Here is a 25,241-nt window from a genome sequence, read left to right on the forward strand (position 1 = left end):
AAAAAGAGAAGATAACCAAAATTTGGTGGGAAGAAAGGGGAACATTTGGAGGGATGGAGGGGGAGTCCAGCAGGGTTAGTTCAAAAGTGGAGAAAGAAAATTGCCCCTTGGAAAGCATTTTGGGCAGGCAACGTCTACCAACTCTATTATATTGCACTCTCCCAGTGGTTAGTGCAAAGCTCTGCACCCAGTAAGTGCTCAATAAATATGATTGATTCCTCTGATCTGAAAACACTGACCCACCTTCTTGCCCACATAAAATCGCTGCACAAGAATCATTTATCACAACCTCTTTTCCTGCTCACTTTTGTAATTTCCTTAGTCTGGGCAGATGTAGTAAATAAAAAAAAATGATGAGACATTATTCCATTTCCCACTGTACCATGCTTCCAGTTCCAAATTCCCTCCACCATAATCACCTCTAGAAAACAAAAAAAGATTTAAAAGGAAGGACTACACGGCTGACCAACTTCCCCACCATTTCAAGCAATTAAGCACTCTTCCTTAACTTTGACATGCACTTCTTAGACGTATTTTGTGAAAGGAATTTTCCATTCAAATAAATCAACTTCTTGCCAAAAGCACAGAGGCAAAGAAAGTATTTTCCAATACTATCTTTTGAGGCAGTCTGGCTTTGTGAACTTGATCCAATCTTGTTCAACCTATTTCCATACTATCATGCTCAAGAACACAACAAGGAATCTGAAAGTTGCTATCGGCTAAGTGTCTGAAACTCTGAGAAACAACTCAACAAAATGGGAACATGAATGAAGGTTCATGAATCATTCTTTTAGCAGTCAGTGGTATTTTGGGGATCTTTCTTTATGCACAGCACTATGCGAAGTGCTTGGGAGAGAATAACAAAGGTGGTAGACATGTTCCCTGCCCACGAGGAGCTTACAGTCTAGAGTCCTTTACATGGATGACTCTGCTGAAGAAAGACATAGCTACAAAGACATACAAATTATTACGATCCTCTTCTTACAATCACCAAACTGCTATGAACCGTCCTGTAGTGTGAGGATGAATTTAAGTCACAGCCTATATAGGAGAAGCTCCATAGTAAGCCAAGAATTTCTACAGTACTCTATTAGCAATTAGGAACCATATTCTTCAATGTTACAAGAATAGGTAAGAAGGTAGAAAACCAGCTAGAAGGCTAGGATGTCCTCTTGGTGTCTGACAATCTGGCACTATTATGGTACCAAAATTCATACCAAATGACAAAGGTGTTTTCATTCAGATGATAATTATTTGGATATATTCTGTTCTTCCATAATGCATGTTTTTACCATCATTTTAGAACATGCATTGTTAGAACACTGTAAGGAATTAGGGAAAGTTCTTCTGATAATACCTATTAGGACAGCATGATGCACCATCAGAAGAAATTGTGCATATAAACATGGAGTTGATCAAGGCAGCAGGAGTTTTCCTTAATGTGTGTTTTTATTATTATGCTAACCATTTTGGTATTTGTTAAGCACTTACTATGTGTCAAGCACTGTTCTAAATTCTGGGGTAGATACAAGTTTATTACCTTGGATATAGTCCCACATGGGGCTCACAGTCTAAGTAGGAGAGAGAACAGATATTTAATCCATATTTTACAGTTGAGAAAAACTGGAGCACAGAGAGGTTGACTTTCCCAAGGTCAAAGAGCAAACAACTGACAGAGTTAGTACTAGAACCCAAGCCCTCTGACTCCCAGACCTATACTCTTTCCACTAGGCTAAGCTGCTTTTTTCTACACATTCATTATAGGACAACTGAAAGTAGGTATAATTTTAATAGTATTGAAGAACAGTGTTACATAGCAATGACAGCTGTCCATTAAGGGTCATTTCCTCTTTATAAATGTTTATACTTTATATCACAGTGTAATTAATATAGACTTATCAAGAGAAAACTTGCATCATCACTGCATCATTACTTCAGTACTCCTACACATCAATCAATCATATTTTACTGTGTGCAGATCACTGTACTAAGTGCTTGGGAGATTTCAATATAATAGAGTTGGTAGACAACTTCGCTGCCCATGGGGATCTTACAGTCTAGAGGGGGAGACAAAAAGACATTACAATACATTAAAAATATGTACATAAGTGCTATCAGACAGAGTAGGGTGAGTAAAGGGTACAAATGCAAATGCATGAGAAATGCAGGGGGAAAGAGAGAAGGAGAAATGAGGGCTGGAAAGGCCTCTTGGAGGAGATGTGATTTTAATAATGCTTTGAAGGTGGGGAGAGTGATCGATCATCTGTTGGATATGAAGGGGGAAGGAGTTCCAGGTCAGGAGCAGAAGGTGGGCTAGGGGTTGGTGGCGAGACAGATGAGATCAAAGTATGGTGAGTCAGTTGGTGTCAAAGGAGCAAAGTGAACATTCTGGATTTCCCACATGGATTTCAAAGAATCATACATTTAATTCAGTGTCTTCCAGTATTGGAAGAACAGTCTAAAGACAAAAGCCCTTTAAAAAGGCTTAAGAGATATGGATTATAGTTTTGATTCTGTCACTGAGTGACCCTAAGCAAACTATGTAATCTCAGCTATTGAAAAGAGATTATTAAATCTTGCCACCAACTGCATCATAGAATTATGTTAGAATAGCTGCTGAGATAAAATACTGAATCCCTTTGCATTTCCTTGGAGGAGAATCTACAAATTATTGTGCTTGGAGTTTTTTACCCAAGAAATCTGATGAGTTTTCCACCAGGTCATATACATCCCTACAAAAACATCTTTTTATCTCACAGGATGAAACTGTTCTTGTATTCTGTTAGGAGTCAGAAAAGCAATTTATTTCCCAGGAAAACACCTCATCTCAATTCCCGGGATTTCTACCCAAATGTAGCTGGCTCAGTGAGAAAACTTAATGTCCCTCTGCCTGCTACCTGTCTACTGTGCTTCTTTTCCTGAGATAACTGAAACCTAACACAACAGAAATGCTGAAGTCTTATTCCTTTCAATACCACACTCATGGATAAAAGGACTGAATAGGCATAATGACAGGAGGGGGCAGTTTCTATGCGGAGCTCCTCATGTCATGTGTAGGGTCCAATAAAGATTACAAATAGTTTCATTTTTGGTCTTTGTAGCAATAACTACTTTTTGTCCCTATATTTGTCATCAATGTACTGTGCTAAATGCTGAGAGGGATACACAAGAAAATAGGGTTGGACACAGTCCCTATCCCACATCAGGCTCACAGTCTTAATCCCCATTTTACATATGAGGTAACTAAGGCCCACAGAAGTGAAGTACCTTGCCCAACGTCACACCACAGACAAGTGGCAGAACCAGGATTAGAACCCAGGTCCTGTGACTCCCAGGCTTATGCTCTTTCATGTGCCAGCTCATTTTTTATTAATTAACCCTTAATCTCCACACTCTTCTACCGATAAACTTCTTCAAATTATCTGAGGATCACCACCTACTGGTAAGCACTTAGTTCAGCACTCTGCATACAGTAAGTACTCAATAAATATCATTGATTAAGGGATTGAGATACTTAAATTCTGTGATTTATGCAAAGTTATTAAGCAAGTCTTACCAGATCATGAGATAAATCCTAACTCTTTGGATTCTCAGTCCACTATTTTAAAGAATACTTTTAGTTGCAGCTTCATCACTGGCAAGGTGTGTCTACTTGTTTTACCCAATCAAACAGCAGGGCTCATTCAGTCTTTTACTTTCCAACCACTTAGGACAGTGTTCAGTGCTGCTGCTAATGCTTATGACCACTTAGAGCAATTTGAAATGTCTGAGGTTATCAATTGGTTACCTCTTTCTTTGACATTTAAAACATCAACACCCACCCTTCTACTTTGGATGACAATGATTGCTGTGAAGTTCAGTGAAGTGAATGACCTCAGTGAAGTCTCATAACTAAGGCTTATCCATCATTCCTGCTGGGAGACTCCAGTACCAATATATATGGGCTGGAGGGGAAGAGAAGGAGGCAGGAGGGAGGGGAAAATATAATAATGATATATGTTAAGCACTTTGTACTGTGCATTATACTATGTGCTGGGGTAGATAATTATTATTATTATGGTATTTATTAAGCACTTACTATGTGCCAGGCACTGTACTAAACACTGGGGTGAATACAAGCAAATCAGATTAGACACAGTCCCTGTCCTACATGGGGCTCCCAGTCTCAATCCCCATTTTTACAGATGAGGTCACTGAGGCACAGAGAAGTGAAGTGACTTGCCCAAGGTCACACAGCAGACAAGTGGTAGAATCAGAATTAGAACCCATGACCTTCTACCTCCCAGGCTCATGCTCTGTCCACTATGCCAGAAAGTCCATGTCTCACACCCAGAGCTCACAGTCTAAGTAGAAGGGAGAACAGGAATTTAATTCCCATTTTACAGATAAGGAACTAAGACGCAGAGAAGGTAAGTGACTTAGGGTAATCCAGATGGGTGGGGATTAGATGGGGAGGTGGATGTGGGAGGAAGAGGTCATCATCATTATTATCAATGCTATTTATTGAGTCCACACTGTGTGCAGACCACCGTACTAAGCACTCAGGAGAATATCAATCCACCTATCTATTGAATTTATTCATTCATTCATTCAATAGAATTTGTTGAGCGTTTACTGAGCATTTACTGTGTGCAAAGCACTGTACTAAGCATTTGAGGGAGTACAATACAACGGAGTTGGTAGAGATGTTCCCTGATCACAACAAGCTCACAGTCAAGACAAGAAGACAGAAATTAATGTAAATTACAGATATGTTCATAAATGTTGTGGAACTGGGGGTCAATGCAAATAAGGGTAAAAATCCTAATACAAAGGTGACACAGAAGGAAATGGGAGAAGAGGAAATGAGGACTTAGTCAAGAGAGGCTTCTTGGAGATGTGCTTTTAATAAGGTTTTGAAGGCAGAAAGAGCGATCGTCTGTTGGATATGAAAAAGGAGGGTATTCTTGATCAGCGACTGGAAGTGGCTGAGAAGTCAAGTGGTGATATAGATGAGATCGAGGTACTGAAAGTAGGTTAACATTAAAGCAGCAAAATGTGTGGGCTGGGTTGTAGTGGAAAAGTAGTGTAGTACAGCTAAGTTAGGAGAGGTCAATGTGATTGCTTAAAAGTAAGTAAGAAACAGTAATGAGTTTCTCTTTGATGCACAGATGGATGGGAAACCACTGGAGTTTCTTGAGAACGGCGGAATCATGGATTGAACAGTTTTGTAGAAAAATGATCTACCCTTCAGAGTGTAGTATGGACTGGAGTGGAAAGAGAAAAGGCCGGAAGGTCAGTGAGGAGGCAGATATAGTAGTGAAGGTGGGACAGATTACAGATTTGGATCAGCGAGTCAGCACTTTGGACGGAGAGGAAAGAGCAGATTTTAGTGGCTGTAAAGGTTGAACTGACAGGATTTGGTGATAGGCTGAATGAGAGTAATAAGTTGAGAATAATGCCAAGGTTATGGTCTTGTCACACAGGGAGGATGGTGGTACTGTCTAAAGTGTAGGGAAAGTCAAGGAAAGGCCAGAGTTTGGATAGAAGATATGGAGTTCTGTTTTGGACATGTTAATTGTGAGGTGTCTGAAGGCAGGAAGAAATGCAAGACTGTAGGCCACAGAGACCCGAGTTAGAGTATGGGAATCATCTGCATAAAAATGGTAGTTGAAGCCTTGGGAGTGAATGATTCCTCCAAGGGAGTGGGTGTAGATGGACAATAGAAGGGGACCTAGAACTGAGCCTTGAGGGAGCCACCCACCTTCACAGGGAGGGGGGCAGAAAAGAAGCCTGCAAAAGAAACTGGGAAGGAGCAGTCAGAGAGATGGGAGGAGAATCTAGAGAGAATAGTGTCAGTGAAGACAAGGATATATAAAGTTTCAAGGAAAAGGGGATGGTCTACAGCACTGATGGTCTATTAGGATTAGATTGGAGTATAGGTCAGTGGTTGCCTTAGAGAGGGCTGTTTCCATGGAGTAAGGGGGCAGAAACCAGATTGGAGGAGATCAAGTAGAAAATTAGAGGAGAGGAAGTGGAGGCAGCAGGTGTGAACAAGTCTCTCAAGAATTTTAGAGAGAAACTGTAGGAGTGAGATAGAGTAATCCCCCAGAGGTAGCCGTGGGGTCAAGTGGCTTTATTTTTAGGACAAGAGATACAAAAACATGTTTGAAAGCACTGGGGAAGAAGCCATTGGAAAGTGAATAGGTGAAGATGGCAGTCAAAGAGGGAAGAAGGGAGTGAATGAGTGTTTTAATAAGGTATGGAAGGATGGAATCTGAAGCACAGGCAAAGGGGGTAGATTTTGAGAAGAGGCGAGAGATCTCTTCTTGAGTTACTGAAGTGACTACAGGGAGAACTGAAGATGGCAAAGGAGGAGGGGGAGACTGAAGAGGACCAGGGGAAATTTTAGGGAGATCATGTTGTACGGTTTCAATTTTGTTGATGAATTATGTGGCCGGTCATTACGGAAAAGTGATGGCAGTAGGACAGGAGGTTTGAGAATGGAGTTAAATAACTGAAATAGCTGGTGAGGACAATGGACGTGGGAGTGAATTAGTAAGGAGATGTATTGGGATGCTGTGGGAAGGGAAGGGAAGGGAAGGGAAGGGAAGGGAAGGGAAGGGAAGGGAAGGGAAGGGAAGGGAAGGGAAGGGAAGGGAAGGGAAGGGAAGGGAAGGGAAGGGAAGGGAAGGGAAGGGAAGGGAAGGGAAGGGAAGGGAAGGGAAGGGAAGGGAAGGGAAGGGAAGGGAAGGGAAGGGAAGGGAAGGGAAGGGGAAACAAAGGGAGAGAAAGAGTGTGTGTGTGTGTGTGTGTGTGTATCCACATCTCATTAATCTTAGACAATGGTGGAAAATTTCCACTAGTTCTAAATAATATAGATCTTAGTGAAAATGATGGGTCTAGAGAAAATTAGTCACACCAAAATTCTGATATTGAAAATATTCTTGTAACAGTGAAGAACACTTAATGTTTGAATTACTATTCAATTACAATAATCACAATCAGACCTATAGGATATTACTAAAACTTATTTTTCCCTCCAACGATGTGCTGTCATATTGAAAACAAAACTAAATGCAAACATGTACAACAAAACTAAACATTTGGCTATACCATATAATCTTATGCATGTACATCCAAAAAGCACAAATGCTGCAAAGCTACCTTTTCCAATAGATCACATTTTCAAATACACCATTTGTGAAAAAGCCTTGTTCTCCTCTGAGAATTCAGAGCTTCGCAGTCTCAGCTATGCTAATATTCTCGAGTAGTTAATGAATTAATAATGTGGATACAATTTTTTTGTTGCTTTCTTAAATGTTATCACTACTCTAAGATTGATAGTATTCATTTTTCCTGCTACCAAAATAAAAGTGAAATGCAATCTGTGCCTGTAAATGTGGCTGATTCAGTGGAGGTATAGTGTCATGGGAGGATTAAGCTTTTAAAGAACATGATGGAACAAAGATATTAATCTGATAGTCTGTCTGGGTGCCTCCACCCCAGCAACCAAGGCAGGTTAGCAACAAACAGCATAGCATCATACATTAGGTGTGGTGGGAGCTCTGCATCCAGAATGTATTTGTCCGAACATACACTGAACTATCAACATTTTTATTAAGCAATTTCTGGATTGAGAAATTCTGCCTGCGAAATTTCTACTGTAGAGATTTTTTACCAAATACTCTTAATAAAGACAAGAGAAACTGTACAGTATAGCCAACGAAACTAGAAAGACTGAGTGTTATACGGACATACACCTGAAGCACAACTTGGAAACCCCCTCTTTTTAATATTCATTCATTCATTCAATAGTATTTATTGAGCGCTTACTATGTGCAGAGCACTGTACTAAGCGCTTGGGATGAACAAGTCGGCAACAGATAGAGACAGTCCCTGCCGTTTGACGGGCTTACAGTCTAATCGGGGGAGACGGACAGACGAGAACAATGGCAATAAACACAGTCAAGGGGAAGAACATCTCGTAAAAACAATGGCAACTAAATAGAATCAAGGCGATGTACAATTCATTAACAAAATAAATAGGGTAACGAAAATATATACAGTTGAGCGGGCGAGTACAGTGCTGTGGGGATGGGAAGGGAGAGGTGGAGGAGCAGAGGGAAAAGGGGAAAATGAGGCTTTAGCTGCGGAGAGGTAAAGGGGGGATGGCAGAGGGAGTAGAGGGAGAAAAGGATAAAAAAGCATCCTCCTTAGGTTGTCTCTACCTAGGAATGTTATTATATTATCTGTGCTAAGCCTCGTTTTTTCTTCATCAGCTTTGTTAATAGCAATCATTTACTGACCCTTCTTTGGGCCTTTATATCCAAACTTCAAATTTCCCTCTTCCCTAGAAAAAAACAATAGAATGGACAGCATTGGATCATGGGCAAATGATCCAAAAAGCAAAAATCAACTGGCTCCTTTAGCTTAATCAGCTTGAGGACTGCAGGTTTCTGACTCTGGACTTTCTGAATAATAGAGGGAGGAGAAGAGGGAGCAGAAAGGCAAAGATAGGAGCTCAATCCAAAAAGGGAGTGGTGGAGAAGAGACTTCATGCCTCCTGCATACTCTGGATTGCCCACCTCTCTTTACTTGGAATCTATCTATTCCTCTTCCCTAGTTTACTTACCCAAGTCTTAGCTTCCTACAGAGGAAACTTCATTAATAGGAGCAGTAACCAAGGGAGATCTTGGTTGCAAGAAGAGGCTGTACTCATTACAACATCACTAATGTGATCTAAAAATTATCTTCTTTTACAAATGGCCTGATTTCCATAAAACTGGAGCACCAGGTCAATCCAGTTTTACCAATAAAATATTACTGGCTAAATCCACCATTCCATTGCTCAAGAAAATGCAGTCCCAATACACAGACACAACCAGCAGGAGAAGCAGCATTGCCTAGGGGATAGAGCACGGGCCTCAGAAGAATCTTGAGTTCTAATCCTGGCTCAACCTTGTGTCTGCTGTGTGACTTTGGGCAAGTCACTTAACTTCTCTCTGCCTCGGTTATCTCATCTGTAAAATGGGAATTAAGATTATAAACAGGGACAGGGACTGAATGCAACCTGATTATCTTGTATCTACCCCAGCCCACCACTTAGTATAGTACCATTAGAACAAGGCAGACAAACCAAATAACCCACTCTTGAGAAGTCACTAAAATAGGCTTTAATGAACAAATTATCTGGATGGTAGCTAAAATGAGCAGAATCTTCATCCACTGCTAAGCAGTCTTCCCTCTTTTGACAATTCATGGCCTGCTCTCTCCTTCCATACTAGATTTATAGGCTTTGCTTGATTCCTTTGGAATTTAAAAAACAAAATCCAAAGTTTCTCAAATAGATTATACAGCATGTCTGTAATCCAGTAAAATACAGTGCGCTGTTTTGCTTCATTCATTTTCTTCTGTGAAAGGATGAGTACCAAGCTATGAAGGCACTTCTGTGGATTACTGCTTTAAGGTAAACTCCTGGAAGGGGGGAAATGTCAACTCCCTGTTCTATCAAGTGCCATAAGAGCTTAGTGCAGTTCCAGGTATATGTGTAATATTCAACAACTATTTTATTGATGGTAATGATTAAAACATCATCTTAACTCTGTTTGGGGACTTCAGCCAGGTATGCTGTTCAGCACACTTTAATGCTGAACTTTATCTAAATAACAATTTGCTGAATGATGATACTTAAATGGTTAAGCATTCAGCAGTTGCATGGAAACTGAATGGGTGTGGTAAACAGCTGCTTATTATTCAGTGAAGCAACCTATAGTGGCACAGGACTGTGGCTGTGTTATGTGATTTATTCCTGAAGAAAGTGAATCAAAAGGAAGAATATTCTGCCAGATCATTTGTACCCACACAACCGATGAATTAATTCAGAAAAACAATGACAACTTGGTCCCATCTGCCTAGATACACAGAGCTTCTGCTAACTATCAAAGGGAAGCTAATTAGTAACAAAAATGTTTATTTCAGACTGACATTGTTTTATCTCCATCAAATTAAAATATGGCTGTCAAGACATATTTTGCTTAAGAAAAAGTGGCATAAAAACAAAGGTACCCAAAATATTTGGAAAGAAGAACATGTTTACACTTCAGTTTATATGAACTAACTGTATCCTGAAAACTCAACAATGTTTCCTTTTTCTATTTATTTAGTAAACACATATTTACAGGACCATTATTCTGTGAGAATTTTTTCACCTCCATTGTAATTCTTTACTGACAATGTATAATATGGTCAGAAACTATGCCATTTTTTGAATGTGTACAGTGTGCAGAGCACAGTACTAAGCAGTTGGGAGAATACAATACAACAGAGTTGACAGACATGTTCCCTGTCCTCAACGAGTTTACAGGCTATTATTTCTGACTTGTCAACTAACAGAGATAGCAGTAGCAGAATTCCTAAGCTCTAAGACCAGAGGAACTGAATTAATTCTAACTGCCAAGAATATGTTGCTAAATCCTGATCTTGTTCATTGTACCCAAGAAAAGAACTGGATAAAGTGACCAGATTTTCTTGAATCCAGAAGAACAAGGGAATTTTGACAGGGTGGGGAATACGGGAAATGAAGAGAAAGGACTAAGCATGTGGAGAGTCAGAGAGAGACAGAAGAACAAACAGAAGTGGCAGACCCATTGCCCTAGGCAGGAGTGATAGACAGACATCTTCAGACAGACACACTAAAAGGCCCAACTCCAGATATGTCACACAAACCCCATCACAGACCCACTCACAAATACTGGTATGCCCAACTACATAACCAGACTCACACAACATACAGAGGTTCAGAGACACACAAGCACAAAACTACACATGCAGATATATCAATCAATGGTATTTATCAAACAACATGGCGCAGTAAATAGAGCACAGGTCTAGGAGTCAGAAAGTCATGGCTCCACCACTTGTCTGCTGTGTGACCTTCGACAAGTCATTTCACTTCTCAGGATACAGTTTTCACCTCAATTACCTCATGGGGATAGAGACTGTGAGCCCCACATGGTATGGGGACTGTGTCCAACCCGATTTGCTTGTATCCACCCCAGTGCTTAATACAGTGCCTGACACATAGTAAGTGCTTAACAAATATCATAATTTTTAATATTATCAAGCACTTACTAGGTGCAGAAGACCACACTAAATGTGTGGGAAAGTACAATACAATAGGATTGGTAGGTACAATCCCTGCACAAAAGGATCTTACATTCCAGAGGGGGAGATAGCTATTAAAATAAACCACAGATAGGGAAAGTGGGGAAGTGTAAGGATAGGTACATAAGTGCTGTCAAGCCGGGGGTGGGCTGAATAAATATTAAGTGCTAGAGAGTACAGATTCAACTGGAAAGGTGATGCTGAAGGGAGGAAAAGTAGGGAAAATGAAGGCTTAATCAAGGAAAGCTTCTTTGTGTGATTTGAAGGTGGGGGGAATGAATGGTAGTCTGGAAGATATTAAGAAAGAGTTCCAGGCCAGAGGGAGGATGTGGGCAAAGAGTCTGTGGTAAGTGTGTAGGTTGGCATTAAAGGGGTGCTCTACACAGACACAAAGCAAGTCTGTTTCAGAGGGGAGCCAACCAGAAAAGAAATAAAGAAAAATGAGCTACAAAGAGAGGTGGTGCATGCAACTGTAGCCATCAGAGTTTGCTCAGCTTTTTCTCAGAGTCTCTGTCTAGCCTACCCACGAGGCCAGTGGAGAGAAACTGCAGTGGGAACTCCAATGAACCATCCCAGTTCCCTGCGGCTCTAACTTGCTTCTTTCACCCAGTGAAACACAATTCTTTGCTGCCCTCAGCTGTCTAGAGGTCTCCTGCTGCTACCAGCTTCCAATTCCACAACTGGGTTACCCAAATTAATAGTGAATATAGGTTTTATTGCACACTGCTAGAGTTTATATTTAAGGAAGAAGAAAACAAGTTTTTATAATAAGAATTATTTGGGATTCTGTGACATTAGAGTGTAAAGTTTGGGCAGAATTAGCTTCTTTTTACCATTAATGATGCAGGATTTTTTTCTATGAGAAGCAGTGTGGATTAATGGATAGAGCGCAGGCCTGTAAATCAGAAAGACCTGAATTCTAATCCCAGCTCCACCACTTGTCTGCTGTGTGACCATGGGCAAGTCACTTTACCTCTCTGTGCCTCAGTTGCCTCATCTGTAAAATGGGGGATTAATAATAATAATAATGTTGGTATTTGTTAAGAACTTACTATATGCCAAGCACTGTTCTAAGTGCTGAGGTAGAAACACGGTAATCAGGTTGTCCCTCGTAGGGCTCACAGTCTTCATTCCCATTGTGCAGATGAGGTAACTGAGGCCCAGAGAAGTTAAGTGACTTGCCCAAGGTCACACAACTAACAAGCGGTGGAGCCGGGATTAGAACCGATGACCTCTGACTCCCAAGTCCAGACTCTTTCCACTGAGCCACACTGCTGAGCCCACTGTGAGACAGGGACTGTGTCCTACTCAATTTTCTTGTATCTACCCCAGTGCTTAGTACAGTGCCGGGCACACAGTAAGCTCTTAACAAATACCATAATTATTATTATTTTTGATATTAGTCTGGCTATGAAAGACAACCATTACAAAAGCTACAGGATGCACAGTACAATACTAGATAGATACTGAGGGCCCCAAGTAATGCTTGAGATGAAAATGATAATGGTACTCTCCCAAGTACATACCGCAGTGCTCTGCACAATAAGCATTCAAATACCACTGACTGAATGATTGAGATGAAAATAAAAAGACATGGTGTGGAGGATATGGGAATAAAACAGAAAACTCAACTTTTGCCATTTCCTTTCTTTAGTTTAAATGCCCTCAACTCTCCTCGTCCCCTGCGCTTCCACTGTGTTCTCGTCAGCACATTCATTCCACCGTCTCATGTGAACACCCTTCATATCTTCTGCTTTTTTCTTGGATACTGAAATACCCAAGATATTTTACAATTTAATTTAAAATTATTTCCTTAAAAATGTCTGGCCAGAGATGAAAACAATGGCAGTTTTTGTAACATGTGATGAGTTCTCCTTCCATAATTCTCCCCAGGTATTTTTAAAGTAACGTTGGATCTCAGGAAAAAAAAACCACACCTGGTTTAACAGTACTGTAATATTCACTTTTTAAATGAAACAAACTTGTTACGCCAGAAAGCTGGTACTCGAAAAGTTGAGACTAAAATCTTTATTATTCCTTTGCCTAACAATATGTTAGCAATATGTTCCTTTCCTGGCATGACCTAGTGGAAAGAACATAAGCCTGGGAGTAAGAGGGCCTGAGTTCTAATACAGGCTCTGCCAATTGCTTGCTGTGTGACCTTCAGCAAGTTACAATTTCTCTGTGCCTCAGTTGCCTCATATGAAAAACGGGTGTTAAACCCCCTTCGCTCCAACTTAGACTATGAGCCCCATAAGCTAGAGGAACTGTGTCCAAAATGATAAACTTGTATCTACCCCAGTGTCTAGAACAGTGCTTGACATATAATAAGCACTTAAGTACCATAAAAAAAGAAATCAAAATAAGATAATACCAAGACTAATTTTTTATCATTCATCTTATAAGGCTCTTCACAGTAATGCTCCAAGACACTAAAATACTTGGAAATGAATTTAAATATATTGAAAAATAAAAGCAAAGAAGAAAAGGTCATTTTCTGGCCACCTTTCGCACTCTCTTCTTCCCCTGATTATGGAAGAAATAGAAAATGAACAATTCCTGCTACACTGCCATTTTGGGGAGCTATGTTTTTGGGTACGCCTCAGGTGTCCACATCTCCAAGACATGAATCCAGCCATTGGCAACCTTTGGGAATCATCTAACATAAATCCTGTGAGGCTGGCTGTGCTGGACAGAAACTGTCAGCTCCCACTGAGTAGCAGAAGCAAGGGAAGCTCGCACATCTGCACTGTTCTTTAATGCTTGCAGTATTCGTTAACAGCAGATGGCTCCTCTGAAAAGTAGCTGTGCTGTTTCCTAATACCTACCCATTCTGACTAACCAGGTTTCAAGATAAATCAGGTCCACTTCTTTACAAATCCTATTTATTAAGCACTTATGTGCCAGGCACTGTATTTACTAAGCACTGGGGTACAAGTTAATCAGGTCGGTCTCAGTCCACGTCCCACTTAAGGACTTAATCTCCATTTTACAGATGAGGTAACTGAGGCACAGAGGAATTAAGTACCTTGTCCAAGGCCACACAACAGACAAGTGGCAGAGAGCCAGGATTAGAACTCAGGTCCTCTGATTCTCAGGCCCTTGCTTTAACCACTAGGCCACACTGCTTCTCATGGCTTAATTCTTTTATACTGGCAAAACTGAAATACAGGAGGCACCCCATGTCCTGAAAATCAACACTGCAGTCAAAAAAGTAATACATACCCAAGAGTGAAGCTTCATATTCACGGAATCTCCTAGACAGTCAGCCCAGAAACATTCCATCTGTTATGCTGACTAAGGCGTGAAGAGGCGAGAAATTATTTGTTTTTTTCACCCACTGAAGCTATTTTAAGGATGCCCTTATGCATTTTCAAGAGTTTTAGAACAGTTCTATATTTATAATGCTCAGTTTGAGGCTAAAGAGAAAAAAAAATGATTTATTTGGATTTTGTTGTATTGTATTCCCCCAAGCACTTAGTAAAGTGTTCTGCACACAGTAAGTGCTCAATAAATTGACTGAATGAATTTTCATTTTCCTCCTCATTGAAAATTTTTAAATATAAAACTGAGGGAAACCAAATTCTCAATTATTTACATGAACCATAAATAAAAATTCAGGCTGTTTCTGAATGGCAGGGCTTTAAAGAATCTTTAACTTTAATCATGGGGTCTCTGGGGTTGGAGAATGAGGTAGCTCTCAGGATGTTCCTTCAGTGGAGGACGTGGAAGGAACAAGGGGGTCTCCACTGGCTCCACACTGCCACCATCTTCAGAGTGGCTCCAATCCGGGTTCAGGTCTGGTCACCATTAATAGGCAGACTGGTTAGGACCAGAAATCTTTGGTCTGGGCTGGAGCTGTTTGCAGAAGTGAAGGGTTTCCCCAGCTCCAGATGAGGGCTGCCTACTGACTCCAATACTACTGTCACCAGCATAGATAGCTCCAGCCTGAGCCGAGGCCTCCCCTAATGTTGCCACCCTGCTAACTCAGCTCCAGAGCAGTCCTCATCATATCCAAGCCAGAATCATCTCCAGAAACAGTAGCTGTGAGGGGTGGCCATAGCAGCATTCCAGAGAGCCCATGACTTCACCTCAACCCCAATCAACAACCTCTCTGAGCTGACTCCGGCTAAATAGGTAGTTTAGTTCATTTCCAGGGCCAAGATGCAATTACATTCTCTAAAATCATCACTTAAGAGATTATATTTTCCCAATGGAAATTCTTAGAGCTTTCAGCAACTGGGGCTATAGTTCCTGAGTCAGGTTCACTAGTGGAGACTTACAAAAGTGAATGTTCTTTCCTAAAGTATCTAGGAAACTCCCAGGACATAGCTCTGCCATGGGAAAATCTGATTGTGCCTATTTGGAACTAATGAACTCAAGTAAACAAAAAAATTTGATGAGAGTCAAGATTAAAAGGAGCTTCCAGTTAGCAAAATTGCTTCCATCTTTCTCATAGTTACGTCAATGAACCTATTTTATCCTCACAACATCTCTGTGATGGAGAGAGAGGCAGAAAATTTTACTGTCAATTATAGAGGGAAATTGAGGCATAGAGTGGTTAAGTAATTTGTCTGAGGCCATGATGCAGGCCAATGGCAAAGTTGGGACTAAAGTCCCATTCTCCTGATTCCCAAACCCATGCTCTTTCCACTAGATCAGGTGACTTGAGTCGGTAATATTAATAGGCTTCTGGAGATTGAAACTGGGGCTGCTGAGTTGTAGAACTGCAAACTAGGGACAAAGTAAGCCATCTGGTATTCAGGGTTATCCAAGGAAAATAGAGAGATTCAAATTTCCAGTCAGGACCAACAGAGGGTTCTGTACAGATTCTAAACCATGACTGAACCAGATTCCCAAACGTGACAACGACCAAAGTGAGGATTAAACCAAGGCCAGAGTGAAAAGGAAACACAGAGTGAAAAGGCAACACAGTGTTGCTGAGCGGAAAGAGAACGAGCCTGGGAGTCAGAGGACCTGGGTTCTAATACTAGCTCTGTCAACTGTCTGCTGTGTGACTTTGGGCAAGTCACAATTTCTATGGATCTCAGTTACCCATCTGTAAAATGGGGATTAAAACTGTGAGCCCCATGTGGGATAGGGACTGTGACCAACTTGATTAGCTTGTATCTATCCTAGTGCTCAGTACACGCCTGGCACATAATAAGCACTTAAATGCCACTTTTAAAAAATTTAAAAAAGGTAATATTTAAAGCTACTGAAGGGCAAAACTCTGAGCCAAACTGATCATCAGATTAGCAGAAATCTTACACCAAAAGCTCCAGCCATCCTTTGTCTGAAAGCTTGCTTAGAAAAAAGGCTGCAAAAACGGTTTAATCTAAAATAATCCCAAAACTAACTCACAATAACTTCCCTTTTGCCCCAGGTATAGTTTAGCCAAGAGAAATACTTGAAACAAGTGGAAATCTCTTCTCTACAATCTCAGAAGAGCAGGCACAATACACCACAGGAAGCTCCAAACCAACTGCAACTCCCTGAGATCTTGGGGATTTCCCACTATTGGCAGAGGAGTCAGTCTCCCTAGGAAAGGTCCAGTCAGTCAGTCAACTGTATTTGAGTGTTTGCTGCATACAGAGCACTGCACTCAAGTACTTGGAAGCATACAATATAACAGTAAGCTGACACATTCTCTGCCCACAACGAACTTACAGTCTAGAGGGGAGGACAGACATTAATAAAAATCAATAAATTACCAGATATGTGCTGTGAACTGGGAGAGACGCTGAATAAAAGGAACAGTCAGGGTGACGGAAAAGGGAGTGGAAAAAAAGGAAAGAAGGCTTTGGTCAGGGAAGGCCTATTGAAGGAGGTGTGCCTTCAATAAAATAACATTCTCGAAAGCGAAGGCAAAACCTGCCTTGAAGGAGGTGTGCCTTCAATAAAATAACATTCTCTAAAGTGAAGGTAAAACCTGCCTCTGCTCCATGGCCATTTCAGTTCTGTCCCTCTGCTTTCTTTTCCACAAACATCTGACCAGGACTTCTTTGAAAGGATATTTAAAGCATACTGCTGTGGCCTTGCAGCCTAAAAAAGACATGCTTTAAATTTCCAGGAGAATACTGAACACAGAAAATAGAGCACACTCAGCTCTGCCACAGTTGATATTTTCTCTACATATTTTTAGGAGTGAATTAGGGAATATTTTTCCAGTAACAAAGATAATAATTATTAATTGTATTTATTAAGCATTCACTGTACTAATTGCTGAGTAGACACAAAATAATCACATTGGACAGGGTCCCTGTCCCACAAGGGTCCCTGTTCCAAAGTCAAAGAAGGAAGAGAGGAGGTATTGTAACCATATTTTACAGGTAAAGAAACAGAGGTGCTGAGAAATTAATAGACTTGTTCGAGGTCGCACAACACGGAAGTGGCAGAGTTGGGTTGGGTCATGCCATGGCATCAGAAGAAAATGCATAGGTTTTCCTTAACATGAGGCCGTACAGGAATGCAACCCTCATATTACAAGTGACTGACTGAACACAGTCACGCATCTGGAGAATAGGGATATGAGCAGGAAGATGAGAGCAAGAGGCCCTCAGAGACACCCAGAGAGCACAGGTGTGAATGGCAAATGGAGGTGTCTCCAAAATACAATCTTCCAGGTAGCAATCAAGATTGTAAACGAAGTTAGCTGAGCCTGCAAGTCTGATCCAAGGCAAACAACTCATAGGAGAGCACACAGAAATTTCAAACAAAACAAGTAATGAGTTATCGATAACTTGCAGTTCCTCATGATTCATTCCTGACATAGGGTACAAAGGTATGAAATGGAACCTCAAATCATGTTAATAAATGGGTGCAACAAAAAATGGTATGCAAAGCTGAAGTGACCCAGGCTTATGTAAATCATCACAGAACCAAGGACTTCGGTACACTCACAAAGAGTCTGTTTGCATATACTCTACATATCTTGGATTTACATCCACTCTGCCACACTGTCACTTGGCAGAGCCATTCCCATCTCTGCCGCTTGGCAGCTGTGTGACTGTGGGCAAGTCACTTAACCTCTCTGTGCCTCCGTTACCTTATCTGTAAAATGGGGATTGACTGTGAGCCTCACGTGGGACACCCTGATTACCCTGTATCTACCCCAGCGCTTAGAACAGTGTTCTGCACATAGTAAGCGCTTAACAAATACCAACATTATTATACCCACTACCATCATGGATTTGTATCCTTTATTCACCCATCCTCATCCCCCAAAGCCCTTCTGTACATAACTGTAATGCATTTTAACATTCGTCTCCCCCTCTTTATGAGCAGAGAACACGTCTGCTAACTCTGGTATACGGTATACTCCCACACCCTTAATACAGTACTCTGTACACAGAAGTGCTCAATAAATATGATTGCCTAATCTTAAATATGAGAATCAGCATGGTCTACTGGACAGAGCATGGGGCTGGGAGTCAGAAGGAGGACCTGGATTCTAATTCTGGCTCTGCCACTTGTCTGCTGTGTGACCTTGGGCAAGTCACTTTACTTCTCTGGGCCTCAGTTACCTCATCTGTATAATGGGATTAAGACTGAGAGACCCATAGAGGACACGGACTTTGTCCAAACTGATTAATTTATATCTAGACCAATGTCGAGCACAGTGCCTGGCACATAGTAAGTGCCCTACAAATACCATAAAAAAAATTACTCCTTCCTTTAGACTGTTAGCACTTTGTGAGGCAGAGAATTGGTCTGATATGATTGTACTGTAACTGCCACAGTGCTATTACAGTGCTTGGTACATAGTATTATTTTTTTCCTCTCGCCTCCCCTACCATCAAGACAATGCTCTTACTATTCCTTCATCCCAAAATATTCTCATCATTTTAACAAATATCCTAGCTTCCTTCCTTTTTCTAAAAATCTACCTCTTTCTCCACTCCTGCTGCATTAGCCCCAGCCAACTGAATATTTCATTCACTCCATTTCATCCTCAGCATTTCCCCAACAATAGGTCTGGGGAGTGTTCTTTTGCCTCTTTTGCAATTCTGGTCTATTTGCAATGTTGTATATTAGTGCTAATCCTGACTTTCCCCTTTAGTTTGCAAATTCCCAAGGACAGGGAGCTTGCACTGCCCTCTTTGAAAGGCCAGTAATATGCTCTGTATAGTATTTGCTGGGTGCTTTATGTGCTCAGGGTTCATAATCCTTCTCTTTCTCTACCTTCAGTTTAATTGTTTAAAAATCTCTAACAAATGAAAACATAAGAACTAAAATAACCTAATGCTAGGAAGTCAAAGTCTCGAAGGAAAAACTTCCTCCTTCAAAACAAAGTATATCACTTGTTTTTTAGATTATTTATCTTTTAGTTATTTTATCTAATTCATAAAATCATTACTAAATTTGCAATAAAAGAGGTGCTGAGACAAGCAGTTTCATACCTGGCCATTTCAAATTGTTAAACTATAAAATCATGTATGTCAGTATTACTTGTAAATATCAAAGAAAATAATACATACCACCATATAGTAAGTCAAAGCAAATGCACTTGAAAGAGCAACTTGCAATGTATTCTGTAACTGTCTGATGCTTCTAATATCTAAAATGATTACACATCTAAAACTTAAGTTTTAGTTTTATTTTCATAAAGTATGATCAGCTATGTTCAGGGAAGTCAGGAACAGGGCTAAGACTTTGACCAGCTAAGTCCAGAGGCACTAGTGATAGACCACTGTAAATTCTGTACAAAAAACCCCTGAAAATATTTTCATTATTCCAACTCTAAAAATGTATGTGTGTTTCTCTTTGCAGTGCAGTGGTTCTCTCACAAATTTTACATTTGTGAAATGTTGATTAAAACACATAAAAAGTTATCACAATTACGGTGTTCCTTGTTCCTTGGGACAAGAAACTACTATCACTGATGAAAGGTAAATAAACTTACCTTCATGAGATGCTGGTTTATCCATTTAGTGAAAGTTTTCTTTTGAACTTTGTCCCGTTCATCTAAAAAACAAATGAAAAAAAAATTATTTCTAAAATAATGGTCTCAAATAGGTTGTATAACAATGATCCATCTAGAAATGACTTAACTTTAAATCCATTATAACAGAAAGGAATAATTGAACAATATATATGGATATATTTATATTTTCTTCGTATAAATTAGCAAATATGAGACAAATGAGCTATGTTTATGGATTAAGATGGGTTAGTACTCTCCATTCTCTGTTTCTTTCTACATTATTTTGACAATACTGATGTAAATCCAGAAACCAGGTTTGATTTCTGCCCCTTCATATTAGACCTCACTTTCTAGAACCCTTCCTTTTCTCCCACTCGCCATTCCTCTTCCTTCTTACTCTTATTCCCACGAGACAACCCATAATTCCAGGCATTTAACTCCCTCCTGAAGCCTCTACTGTTCCCACCTCAGTTTTCTCCTGCCCCTTAGCAACCTTGATAAAATGAAACCATCAGGAATGAGCACCCCCAAGTGTCTCCCTCTCCTCCCCAGTTCCAACATGCTCTCTCTCCTTTTCCACCTCTCTCCTGTCAACTTTCAAAATCAACCACTGCTACTTGAATCTCTGATCACAACTATTCTCATCATCTACACCCTCTAGACTGTAAGATAGTTGTGGACAATGTTATACTGTACTCTCCCAAGCACTTACATACAGTGTGCTGCACACAATCAGCACTCAATAAATATGACTGATTGATTGAACCCTTCTTCTCTCCCTAGTCGCCATCTTCAATTCCTCAAACCCATCATATTCTAGTAAGACTACTTCTCACTGGTCTCTCTATCTCCCCACTCTCCAGTTCTCATTTCACTTGGCTGCCCAAATCATTTTTCTCAAACAGTATTAGGCACACAGCTCTCCAATCCTTAAAAACCTTCAATAGTAACCTAATCCTCTCTGTATCAAGCTGAAACTCCTAACAATTGACCTTATCGATTCTTCTCCTACTAATCCCCACCTTGTATTCTTTATTCCTTCCAAGTTCACCTTCCCTCTATTCCCATTTTCAACTCTCCTGCCTCTGGTCCCTTGTTCACATCTTTCCTCCTGACTGGAACTGTATTTCCCTTCAATCCACCAGACCTCAGTTCTCCCCATCTTTAAAGCTCTCCTAATATCCCACCTTCTCCAGGAAGCTTTCCCTGGATATTTTATCTTACCCCCAGGTCAGAGCATTCCAACTACTACCTAAGCACTAATGTACCACCTGAGGAATTTTGCCTTCATAGCCACTCGAATATCTTTGCATATATAAATTTATGTAATCTACTATTTAAGTTCTTATTCATCTGCCCATCTTTCCTACTTATTGCACCTACATATTATGCCTCGATCTTTTCTCTCTCACCACTAAGCCTTTGCTAACGCTTCTCCCTCTGGCATGGAACACCTTCCTGCTTCATATTTGACTTTCCCCCTCCTCAAAGTCCTACTAAAATGATATCTCTTCCAGGAAGCCTCCCCTGACTAAACTTCCATTTCCCCACCCTATGTGCCCTCTCATCTGTGTCACCTATGTATTTAGGTCTGTATCCCTTAAGCAGTTTGATACTCATTCCACCCCACCCCCACAGCACTTAAGTACATATCCTTACATTCTGCTGCTTCCTCTTGCTTGCCATCTCCTCCAAATAGACTGCAAATTTATTAAGGGCAGGGATCATATAATAATTATGGTATTTGTTAATCACTTACTATGTGCCAGGCACGGTATTAAGTGCCGCGGTGGATACAAGCAAATCAGGTTGGAAACAGTCCCTGTCCCACATGAGGCTCACAGTCTCAATCCCACTTTACAGATGAGGTAACTGAGGCCCAGAGAAGTGAAGTGACTTGCCCAAGGTCACACAGCAGACAAGTGACAGAGTCAGGATTAGAACCCATGACCTTCTGCCTCCCAAGCTTGTGCTCTATCCACTAGGCCATGCTGCTTCTGGTAGAGCCTATCTACCAATTCTACTGCTTTGTACTCTCCCAAGAGCTCAGTACAGTGCACTGCACACAGTAAACTTTAAATACCATTGAATGATTGATCAATTATTTTTCTCCTCTTATTGGTAAGCCTGTTCCCTTCTTCCTAAAACATTTAAAACTTCCTAAAACAGTCAGTTCTCTTATAATGTGGGGGATATGTTCTTGCAGAACAAGAACCCTGCATTAAGGAAAACTTCCATTAAGCATTTACCACATGTCCCACCTAGTGGAAAACTGTTAAATAAAAGCAATTTTAAAAAGGGCTATCTTACATGGAATTTATACTAATACAAGGCCTCAATTGAAAATAGAGACATAAAGGAATTGAGATACTGATGATGTTAGGATTTAAAAAATAGAGGGCAGCTATAAATTATTATTTCTGAATTCAGTAATGTGCCACTTAAGGAACAACCCTGGTTTTGGTTAAAAAATAAAACAAAAATTGTCTATTTCTACTAGGTTCTTGATACCCAAGTCTCTCAGTACAAAGTCATTTCCTCAGAAGTGTTTTTTGCAGGGTCTCAATGTCTTTCAGGTTATTAAGCTGTAAAATGGACTTGGAGAAATTTAGTTCTACATTTTATTATCCGTTATTTCTAAAGTGAGGAGTTTGCAGTAGACTACTTCATTTTCCAATGTGCAGTTTATAATGATCCTTTATGTTGCCTCAGCCTGTTACGTCTACCACAAAAGTTTATATTTTGGGCAATGCTACCATGGCAACAATTGAGCAAAAAAGTATCCTAGCTTTAACAGACTTTACAGGTTTTACAAACTGTAAATCAACTGACAAACAAGAAGTTCTCTGCCAAGTACATGCAATAATCTTCCCCAATAAACTTAATCTGAGGAATAATACTGAATGATAAAGTACATAGCTAAATGGTTGACAGAGGAGAGTCACCTAAAGATATAATCTAAGAAGCAAGTTTTCGCATGACCCTAAACAACACGTGTGTAAGATGTTACAAACTGCTTTGGCTTCAATGCACAAAGGAGTCCTACAAATTCCAAGAGCATTTAAAATCCCATGAAAATAATTCTAAAAATTCAAAGACATCAAACATACAGAAGCAGTGCAAGAGCAAGCTTTTAAGTGTAGGAGAGCAGGTCCTCCTGGTTTTCTGAAGTCCCCTCCAACCCTGCCCAGCCCTTGCTCTGCTAATATGAGGTGATAACTTTTCATCCCAAATCAGATGCACAAAAACCCAATAAGTACATTAGCCGTCACACTACTAACCCATACAGCACATCCGTTCCACCAGCTTTGCATTCCATTCTTGCTCATGTTTAGCAAGCTGTCCCATCATTCTTCAGGAAAACCGGCTGAAACCTTCTTAAACTTTCTACAGTCAGCTCACAAATGTCACTGCCCTGTTATTTTTTTTTTTGCAGTAAAGGAATCCCTGATGACAGGCACTCCTGCTGACAGGCTATGAAGTGGGTAACTCCCCTTTTTAAACAAACATTAGCAAAGTCAGCCACCCGCCACTGCTGCAGTAAGCAAATTACTAACCCTCTGGTTATTACTACTAAAGAATTAGACTAAAAGATTTGTTTCTCCTTGTAATGTTACACCTGCTATTATAAGGGAATGTTTCTGTCCCAGGCATAAACTTCTGCTTTCCCAAACCACCAATCTTGATGGACAAGATTCCTTGAGCTTCCTCACCAATCAGGCCATCCATCAGGACCAGTGGAGCCACATAATCAAATAAGCTCATCAGTTTCTCTCCTTTAAACCCCCAAGCACAATTTCACTAGAATATGCACAACACCATTCGTCCTAGCAAACTTACCCCAATCTTGGGAGAAATTTCTGTTAATGGGAACTGAACAGCAGTGCTTGCCTAAAAGGCACATACACTTCACATCTGGCAGGCTGAAACAATGGAAATGTATCCTTGTGGGCTTTCTACTTCCAATAGAAAAGGCAAGTGCAGGGAGCCTTACATTATAGAAATAAGACCTGCCCAAGAGCAAAATATATTCCCATGAAATGCCAGGGTCCTGGATATGTCCCCCTTTCCTTCTCCCACCTGAACCCAGCCCAGAGAAATCAGGCATACAGATGAAGGAAAGGAAGCACACTGTTGCACCCTAATCCCTCCTCATTTTACTTCATGTGCCACTCATGGAGCTTGCAACTTGATAAAACAGCTTCTCATCAGATGGGGGGAGTCTGACCCTCAGATTTATCTACTAAAGACATAGTTTGTGATTCAGCTAAATCAGCTGGACTGGCTAATTCTGCCCTGGGTTTGGCACAAAAGGGCAAATTTCTTCCACAGCTGTAGAGTTTCCCTCTTCCCAGATGGAAGCTAAAAATAGACATTGATATAACAATTACAATAATAATAACACTTACTACTTGCTCACCATGTGTCAATCACTGAACTAAAGCACTGGGACCGATGCAAAATAATCAGATCCGATGCAAACCTTGTCACACATAGGGTTCACAGTATACAAGGGAAGGTGAACAGGTATTTTAATCCCATTTTCCAGATGAGAAAATTGGAGCATAGAAAAGTTAAGTACTTAGCCAAGGCCACTCAACAGGTGGAGTCAGGACTAGGACCTGAGTCTCCTTATTCCCAGTTCCGAGCTCTTTCCACTAAGCCACACTGGCTTTGATTTGTTAGGACCTTGCAGAAAATCTTTTCCATAGGTATATTAAATACTTGGGCTAAAATGTTCTCCTCCATTTAATAAGTGTATCCATTGTCATAATCTCTTTGGACACATTCCACAAAAAATGGAATTCTACAGATCATGGCACAATGCACTACTGTTCAAATTTGAAACAAAATGATGAAAATTCCATCCAGTGCATATCACTGAATGTACTCTCTGGGTTTCAAGGAGAGAGTAGATTAACAACAGTTGAAAATAAGAGTGGAGAAACAAGCCAAATCCAGAGATGCTTATTTACCATAACCCAATTAATCAAGGACTCTGAAAATTTTTTTAGAAATACTGCTTCTAAATAGCAATAAAAATATTATGCAACTATTAAAGGATTTTGTGCAGTAAAATGATTAGTGGATATTTTTCCAATTATACAATAATCCATGTTGCTAAATGCATAGCTTGCTACATCTCAGAATGAATAACTGTTCAAAATAG

General features: G+C 40.4%; 1 protein-coding gene across 1 annotated transcript in view; it reads right to left on the reverse strand.

Annotated features, from left to right (window-relative positions):
• The window catches only part of LOC100073893 (dystonin), a 416,997-nt gene that overhangs the window by 202,749 nt on the left and 189,007 nt on the right, over positions 1–25,241 (reverse strand). Inside the window, exon 5 of the mRNA XM_029062300.2 lies at positions 20,051–20,112. Within this exon, the coding sequence (XP_028918133.1) occupies positions 20,051–20,112 (62 nt within the window). The remainder of the gene's footprint in view (positions 1–20,050; positions 20,113–25,241) is intronic.

This window comes from Ornithorhynchus anatinus, chromosome 1, assembly GCF_004115215.2.
Source record: "Ornithorhynchus anatinus isolate Pmale09 chromosome 1, mOrnAna1.pri.v4, whole genome shotgun sequence".
Classification (NCBI taxonomy): domain Eukaryota; kingdom Metazoa; phylum Chordata; class Mammalia; order Monotremata; family Ornithorhynchidae; genus Ornithorhynchus; species Ornithorhynchus anatinus.